Source organism: Dermacentor variabilis, chromosome 8 (genome assembly GCF_050947875.1).
Source record: "Dermacentor variabilis isolate Ectoservices chromosome 8, ASM5094787v1, whole genome shotgun sequence".
NCBI classification, from domain to species: Eukaryota; Metazoa; Arthropoda; class Arachnida; order Ixodida; family Ixodidae; genus Dermacentor; species Dermacentor variabilis.
The window spans coordinates 161070560-161079364 of record NC_134575.1 but is presented as its reverse complement, the minus strand read 5'-3'; the positions used below and the strand labels follow the sequence as shown (position 1 = coordinate 161079364).

Here is an 8805-nt window from a genome sequence, read left to right as displayed (position 1 = left end):
GATGAAGGAAAGCGTGTTGCAACGGTGTTAATAGCGTCATAAAGTTCGTTACTAAAGCTTGGTGACGACGAAGGTGGACGTTAGCATACCCCTATTACAACTTTTTGATGAATAAGTGTTATTGCTGACCATACTAATTCTAGTTCAGTCTGCACGTGTATACATGATGATGGTATATCATTGGAAATTGCGAGAAGCACACCGCCGCCTCTCTGCGTGCTACGATCACAGCGATAGAATGAGAAGCGGTGAGCATTGACGAAGATATCAGCGTCGCAGACATGCGCAGTGAGCCATGTTTCGGTTAGCGCGATTATTTTAGCAGAACATGTATCGATTGCTGTTGTGAGTGAGTTGTACTTGTTAAGGACGCTTCTGATATTAGTAAAAAGAAGCGATACTGAAGCCGAGGATGTCTGGCCACTACCCCTCATTCGTCCCTAGGAAGAATTAGCAGAGATAGTAGCAGAGGGCGAGCTTGCATGTGCGCTTTTCGTATCAGTGGAAATGACAGTGGCAGTGATAGGGTCGTGCATGTAAGATTTCTTTTTCATAAGTAACTTGTTGTGGCGCAACTTATGGGTTGGGGATCCAGGTTGGATTTTCGCAAAGTCGAGCAACTTTTTTCGTGCTAGACGTGCTGCGACCGAGTAATCTTCACTAATGGAAACCTTGCTTTCCTTCAGGCTGTTGCGTTTCGCGAGTATTAAGTCTTTAGTTTTGAAGTTCAAAAATTTTGCAATAATAGGGCGACATTTGTTAGGTACGAATCTTCCTAAACGGTGTGCGCGTTCAATTTCGTGAGGGGAAAGGGGCTCAGTTAGGCACTCACTAAGGATAGAAGTCAGTTTTTCCTCAGTCGCCTGCCAGGTTTCATCGGAATCTGGGATGCCATAGAAAATTAAATTGTTACGCCGTGACCGGTCGTCAAGATCATCCTGCCGCGATTGCAAAGTAGTGGCCAGTGCAGAAAGTTCGTCTGTTTGAATGTGAATGGTGGCAATATCCTGGCTGAGTTCGTCTAACCTTTTATAATTTTCCTCTAGCTCATCTAAACGGTTTTGAATCGCTGTGATTTTGGTTTCAATTGATTTCTGTCCAGTTTTAATCGCTTTAACGTCAGCTGCCAATTCCGTTTGTGTTTTAGAACTATGTAGCGAACGGGTGTGTACGTCCTTTAGCAAGTGAAAAATAACTTTCATCTGTTCAGCGGGATCCGAAGGTAAAGATTCAATGTCTAAAAAAGCTTCCGAGCGGGTGGTTTTGGGCCCAGGGTTGCTCTCAACATCACCCGCGCGCAACAATAAAAGGGTCATAGAGAAACATTCACAACAAATTTCGCTCAACACTTGTGGACACGGGAACAGCAACAAGCAGACGTTATTGCTCTTCTTAGCATACAAGGGAAGGTTTGTACGCACCTGCATAGCAAACGGAAAGCAGTTCAGCGCTCTGTCAAGGCTACTGTCCCCGTGTCCACTGAAGCAGCTGTTGCAGGGCCGGGTTCTTAAGTACTGGGCCGAGGATGGTGTTGCTGTCGATCCGAGGGATGTTTTAAGGTCGAGTTGTACCGGGCAGAATGAGTCGACGAAGGGTGCGAAAGCAAGATGCGATGAAGGCACCTCGTCAATCGCGCAGGCGTAGCGGTGGTCCATGGTTACGGGTGACGGAAGCTGGCATATCAGGTCACATGACGGGGCCGATAGCCAGGGCATGAAGAATGCAAGCAGGGCCTGCATAGCAAACGGAAAGCAGTTCAGCGCTCTGTCAAGGCTACTGTCCCCGTGCCCAGACCGGTCGTCAAGATCATCCTGCCGCGATTGCAAAGTAGTGGCCAGTGCAGAAAGTTCGTCTGTTTGAATGTGAATGGTGGCAATATCCTGGCTGAGTTGGCTGAGTTGGCTGGCTGAGAATATATAGGTTGTCAAATGAACTAACACTGAATCGCCATGCAGCGCAGTGATCCAAGTGAAATAAAGAATTATAAAAAAAAACACTTGTGTATTCCGGTGCTTAATTATGGGGCAGAGCCTTGGAGACTGCCGAAGAAGCTTGCGAACAAGGTAAGGATAGCACAAAAAGCGAATGAACGAAGAATGCTAGGCATAATTTTAAGAGACAGAAAGAGAGCGGTTGGGATCAAAGAGCAAACAGGTACAGACGATATTCTATTCGACATTAAGAGAAACAAATGGCGCTGGGCAGGTCATGTAATGCGCAGATTAAATAACCGTCGGACCATTAGTGTGACAGAATGGCTACCAAGAGAAGGAAAGCGCTGTAGAGGACGGCTGAAGACTAGCTGGTGCGACCAAATTAGGATATTGGCGGGTGGTAGTTGGAATCGGTTGGCAAAGGACAGTGCTGCGCTAACCGAGTGCTGCATTGGACATAAATAGGATGATGATGATGATGCCGAATGTTTATTACGGCTGACATCATACTACTTAAGGAATCCAGCCACACCAAAACTAAACGTAATATTTAGCGCATCTTATGGTATGAAGTAATCTGTTACTTAAAAAGGAAGTGCAAAAAATTTGTACAAGTCAAAATTTGCACCGAAACCCATTGCTAGCTCACTGAACCAGGGCCATGAAAATAGCATAGCAGTCTCTCACTTCTGCTGCTTTCTTAGAGTAAGTATTACAGTCTTGCTGATTTATTCGTCCGAGGGGCCCTGTGCTGTTCCACCATTCTCTTGGGATATCAACACCTGCACTGGTCCTACCGTCTTCAAACTGTGGTGGGCAATAACTACCTAGTAGCCTCTCCTCCTGCATCAAGTAATTGTGCAGAGAACAGCAACACTGCAACTGCGTTATCTGCCAGCAGACTCGTGCAATTACGTAGCACCCTCCATTGTGCACATGAAATGGCGAAATAATTTTCTATACACCGTCGTGCTCTCGATAGCCTGTAATTATACACCATTTTTGTTGAGTTTTGTGGTCGAACTCCAACGTATGATTTCATCCAGTTCAGCTTTTTTAGGTCCAGGAATACGCCATTTTGCGCGATCGAATCATAGCGACAGATTTATTCCGCTGTACTTTGAATTGCTGTAAATAGTATATATTATTTTTATTATGGCGCCATTTCTCATGCCAGTATTCTTTGGCCTTAAGTGTTTGAAGTATTTGCTCTGTCATCCAAGGGCACATGGGCGTGTCATGTCGACCCTTCATGACCTTGCGATTACTCCTATCTACGGGGATATTGAAATATGCAATTAGGTTTGTTATTTCAATGTCGATATCCTCGTTCAAAATTTTGCTGAAATTAATTCGAAGGATTTCTTCTCGTAATACCTTGTAATCTGCTTTCATTGCAATGTTGTTTCTTATTTTCTTTTTGTACTAGTTGGATGATCTAAAGCAGCAAAGATAGGTTGGCTGGATATTTGGTTGGCAAAGATAGGTTGGATAGAGATTGGCTCTAGGTAAGCGCCTCCGGTAACCCCCGTGTCTAGATTTGTTAATGCGTGGTCAATGAAAGACGAAGATGTTTTAGTGATACGCGTCGGTGACGTAATTAAATTACGATAGTTGTAAGATTGCAACAAATAGCTATAGTCACGGTCATGCATGTTATATGCGTTTATGTTCATGTCGCCTACTATAATCACTGGTTCATTTCGCTGCTTTGACACTGCGCAGAAAATTGTTTCCTGCTTATCGAGAAATCCTGCAAGGTTACCGTTCGGTGGCTGATAAACTGCACCAATGATGAAGTCACACTCAAGCCGAATGAAAAGTGATTCAATGTCATTGCAACTATATGTGGCCGCTGCAACTTTACAATACGATATATTATCTTTTACAAAGAATGCAACGCCACCCCCGCGTGAACGTGAGTCGCGCGCGCTTGATTCTGTTCTGTCCCCTTGAATGCCGATTATTTCACTTTTCCGCAGCCACGTCTCAGTTGTTGCAATGACACTGAACGAATGTGCATGTAGCGACAGGAAAGCAGGAAGCAAGTCTACGTTTTTATTAATACTACGGATATTGCAATGAATAACTGATGCAGATTTTGCTCTAAAAAGATTGTCAATCTCTTTGATTGAATAAGCTATTATTAACAAACAGGGTGGGCACTTATGAAAAAACTATCTCTGCTAAGTCTTCTTCACGTGTTAGATGCACTACTCTGGAGTTGTCGGATTTCCGCATTAGTATTTTCCCCTCAGAAACCCATATGAATTTCCAGCCCTTCTGTCGTTTTTGTTGGATGGCTTTTCCAAGCAAGATTATGTTTTCGGGGCACAAGTGTTCGTTTACGTGCACTGAATCGCTGTTCTGAAAACCCAGCATGGGTGTATTCAGTCGCTTCTTTTTGCCTGCCTTCAACAGTTTGTCACGGATTGACCTGGATGTAAACTTCACAACTACGTTTGGATGCGCATTGTTCTTCGATGCGACGCGGTGAGCTATGTCAATGTCACCATCAGAAAGCTCGACGCACAACGAAGATGCGACTCTTCCGATTATTCCGAGGACGTCTTCATTGTCAGCCTTTGGTATACCTCTTAATTCAAAGTTATTGCGCCTGCGGTAGTGATTTAACTCAATCAGCTGCTTTCTCGTTTCCTGCAGCTCTTTGTTTAGTCTTAGGTTCTCTTTCTTGCATTCCAGGCCCTGTTTTTTCACTTCGGTACGCTCAAGTCGAAGGCTTTTTATTTCTTTGCGGTAATGTTCAGTTTTCGTTCATGTGCCCGATTGATTGGCTGATGGAAGTGAGCTCAGCTTTCACCGAGTTATTCGTCGCATCAATCTTGTTCATCTCCTTTTTATATCGTCCATCGCTTCAACAAATTTAGAGGCGATCTCAACGAGCACCTTTGATACCTCTTTAATGCTAGCTGGCGCCTTTTCAACCAAGGCTTTAGCAATATCCGACCGAGTGTCAGTCTTGCTAGAAGCCATTTCTACAGTTAACTAGGTGTACTTGCACACCTTAACACAACCGGGTATACAGGATAAAGGCACACGGTGGTACACTGTGGCAGCAGTAACAGCAAAACTTCAGAAGAGGTTTCAAGAGCCAAAGAAAAGGATCCTAACCTGCAATGTGAGGCAGGAACCGTTTAGCACAGTGGATGCACAGTCGATGCTGTCACTGCTGCCAAATGATGTCTCTGTGGAGCATTGCCGTCTTTATAGGCTGTAAGTTGGTCACGAGGCCCTGGTGTCCAGTGCTGTTTTAATACGAACGATCAGGCTTTGCGCAGTTGCCCAGCTTAGTCGGTCGTCACCTTTATCGATGGGTGGTTCAGCAGCGATGCTGATAAGGTATTAGGGATTTCGTGGGTGACAAATTTGCAATGTGAAGCAGGAACCATTTAGCACAGCCGATGCACAGTCACCCCCGCCCCCGCTGATGCTGTCACTGCTGCCAAAATTACCCTACCCTAACACCATGTGTTAACAGTCGTAAACCGGTAGGCTGCACTTATTGTTAAAGTGCATAAAACAAGAGTTGGGTAGTGCATCCAAATGAATGTACTTTCCATCGATAGCACCGACACAGTTTGGAAAGATCCATTTCGGCGTGAACTCTGCAGCGATTGCCTTTGGCTGCCCCTTATCTGGTCGTCTGAGGACTCTCGGTTGCAGAACCTTCCGTATAGGCTTGCACACTTCCGGAACCAGCTGTGAGGCAGTGGATTTTCCGACTCTGTAGCTGTAAAAGAGGTAACGGTAGCTGTTTCCACTTGCCAAGAACCTAGAAAAAAGAGAACTAGCATATCGACACGTGTACTTATCTTTATCAGGCGACCACGTTTCGCCGCCTAACAAATGTAATCGCACAGCGCGGGACGCGCCTGAATGTATCCGAAGTTTCTGGAAAGTTATCGATGCTTCTACCCGGCTGTCTGTTGTCGCCGAACCTTGTGTTACCTGATTTCATCGCGTGACGCGAATGGTGTAGAACTTCGTGGAAGGCACGCGGGTCCGAACGATTAGTCTGGAACATTCGACGACTGCTGTATAAAAGCCGACGCGCTTGACCCGCTGATCAGATTTTCGACGATCGCCGACCGTGTGCGCCGCTATCGTTGTGCTATAAGTGTAGCCTGTTTTTGTGGGCACAGCTTCGCCCAATAAAACACTCGTTTCGTTATTCACAGTATTGCTACAGTGATCTTGAACATCACCACCACATGACAATATTTCCTCTATTTAGCTCAAACTTAGGGGTTTTTTTTTTCGTTAGCAAAAAAAGAAAGAAACTGCACGCTAGTAGCATTTTACACCTGTAGTACAATGTGTTCTTTTCAAGTTCCATCACCTATGACAAACCAGCGAAGTTCCCTTTGAAAAAAAAAAACTTTGGTTAATGCCTTTTTTTGCACTCCAGTTTGCCAAGACAGAACGCTGGACTTAAGGGGGTATGGTAGGGTGCATGAGCCATCTGAGGTTTAGCTTATATCCCTACAACTACTCTATATATTAGCGTGAAATTCCGCGCGATCAATAGGAATAGCGTTGACCTTAGTTGGTGTAATTTTTTCACTGCAGCCCTTTTTATTTTTAATTTTTGTAGTTGAGAACCAATTTTTAAACTATAATGAGAAACAAAATGTACGTTTTCTCATAAACAAATAAGAGCATGACCGTGACATTTTGCACAATAATTCCGTATAATAGTAGGTTTAACTGGAACCTTTAAAAAATTCTCTGCCGCACTCACGTCACAAGAAAAAAAAAATATTGCCGTCCCATGTCTCGTACCATGGAGGGTCTTTCTAATAATCTTCTTTTTTTATTGATACCTGAGTCATTTTTTTCAAACAGTTAAGTTCAGGTTACTTGCAAGGAATGTGAGTATAACCTGGGAAAATTTCAGCGTAATCGGGTGTATAGTTTTCCAGAAAAGGTACAACAAGTTCCGAAAAACTTGAAAAAAAGTGATTTTGAGAAAAACGCATTTTTATGTTTGCACCTGCACTACAACAGTTCAAAATGTAACAGCACAGTACCCACACTTTTTGGTGTCTTCCCCAAAGCCTTTCTTCATGTTTCTCTTTTTTCTGCGACGTTCCTTTCTTTCCGATGAGCTTCGGAACTCAGCCCTTTCAACACGCTCCTTGTCAAGCCCGTTCAGACCGACTGTACAGAACACACATGGCGTGATGCCAAGTGTTTCCAAAGCAGCGATTCATACTTGATTGCCGTCATTGTAGTGCGCCACAGCATCACAAGTGCAAGTTTCAACGTGTCAGTGTCAACAAACGCTGTTTTCGGACAACAGCACCAAATCAGCTGATTCACTGACTCGGTGGTGTTTTGTGTTCTGCCATGGAGACTCGTGCTCAGAAGGCCTGATTATGATAAAGCCTGGAACACTGGCTTGACTGCTTCCCGAACAGCAGTTGGCAGGCTGTTTTTCTGGCAATATGCCTCAGTATTACCTTCACTGAGGGCATGGTTGTACCCACACCATGATGACGCTCCTTTGAGGCACAGTCCATGGTTGGGCTCTTCGTCAGTGGATAACTTATGAAAATAGATTGCCCGCACCGCCTTTCGCATGCTTTCTAAGCTATCAGTGTTCTCACGAATGGCCTTGTCGTAGGAAAATTGTAGGGAGTCAATATCCTTCTCTGTAAGACGGCCTCTCCCATATAGTGGAAGTCCATCTGACAGCTTCTTAACTTTCAAACTAGTCATCAGGTTTCTAAGCCAGGTACCCATAGGCTTTTGCATATAGCCGACACACTCGTGCTTTTCAATGTCGTTGCTATATGGTTTTGCTCCTTTCACAGAAAGGTATGCCTTGCTGTCCCTGTCACTAATATATTTGGTGTAGATCACTCCATGTTTTTCAACAGACCACGCCAAAATCTTCACGGCAGCCACAGCTTCCATACCTCGAGACAGTCCAATGTTTGTGGCTTTGCACTCGTCTTGGCTGCTGTCAGTGTGGGGATTTCGCGAACACAGATAGCAGAACTTAGTCTCTACTTCGAAGTCTAGCACCTTGCTTGTGTCAGCTGAGATGAGTGTGACGACACCGTGCAGGGATGAATCCCTCTCTTCATCCAGGTTCCATCCACAGTAGCAGCAATTTCTTGTGGTTTGGAACTGCCATGCTTGTCAGCCTTCACCTCGTCAAAGGCCTGGGTGATGCTTCGTGAAGCAACTGTCGCTGTTGCATGAAGTAGGCGCGCAGTGTACGGGGCAAATTTCGTAGGCGGCGGAGGCATGTTCCCAACAGCGCATATCACACGGCCAGCCAACAGTCCTTTTCCACATGTCCGTAGCGCAAAGTCAAACCGTTCATTTACCTCAAACAAGCCTCTTTGTGACCGCTTGGATCTCTTGAATAAGCTCGTCGCACCGCATTCATCGCAACAGACATTCATGGTGCACGCCTGTCCACTCCTCTCATCAATTTGTTCGTCTACCCGAAGCTCATCTTTCCCGCATTTCTTGCATAATACCGACTCCCGTAGAAAGTCTCGAAGGATCTCAATGTCAAAGAAACGAAATCCTGAAGCGGTAGCCTCTTCCACGCTGAACGTGTCACATGGCGCACTCACCCCTATTCTTGAAAAACTAGCACTTCTACGCGCCGGCTCCTCGTTCGTTTGTTGTTGTTGTAGCCTGTGATGCGTGTGGCTCCTACCCAGGATGGGGAATTGGCCAAGAAATGGGTGGGTTACTGGAAATTATTATGGAGCATAAATTTCCTAATAGCGATTAAATAGCATGCCTGAAGAGACCTATTTTTCCGCCGACTGGACTGGGCGCAAATGGCAAAGAATACTCCGGTATCCAGTAGCCCGAGCTCATGTAC

General features: G+C 45.1%; 1 protein-coding gene and 1 pseudogene across 1 annotated transcript; both read right to left on the bottom strand.

The window, feature by feature from the left end:
• Positions 1 to 440: 440 nt before the first annotated feature.
• Positions 441 to 1615, bottom strand: LOC142591617 (uncharacterized). Its single transcript, XM_075703919.1, has one exon. It carries the CDS (start codon positions 1425 to 1427, stop codon positions 441 to 443), a length of 987 nt encoding a protein of 328 aa, XP_075560034.1. The 5' UTR covers positions 1428 to 1615.
• Positions 1616 to 6963: 5348 nt separating this feature from the next.
• On the bottom strand, positions 6964 to 8212 carry LOC142591616 (uncharacterized; annotated as a pseudogene).
• Between the last annotated feature and the right edge of the window lie 593 nt (positions 8213 to 8805).

What these genes read in the sequence shown, in the direction of transcription:
- LOC142591617 (XM_075703919.1), bottom strand. Translation starts at nt 1,427, where the DNA reads ATGCAGGTGCGTACAAACCTTCCCTTGTATGCTAAGAAGAGCAATAAC.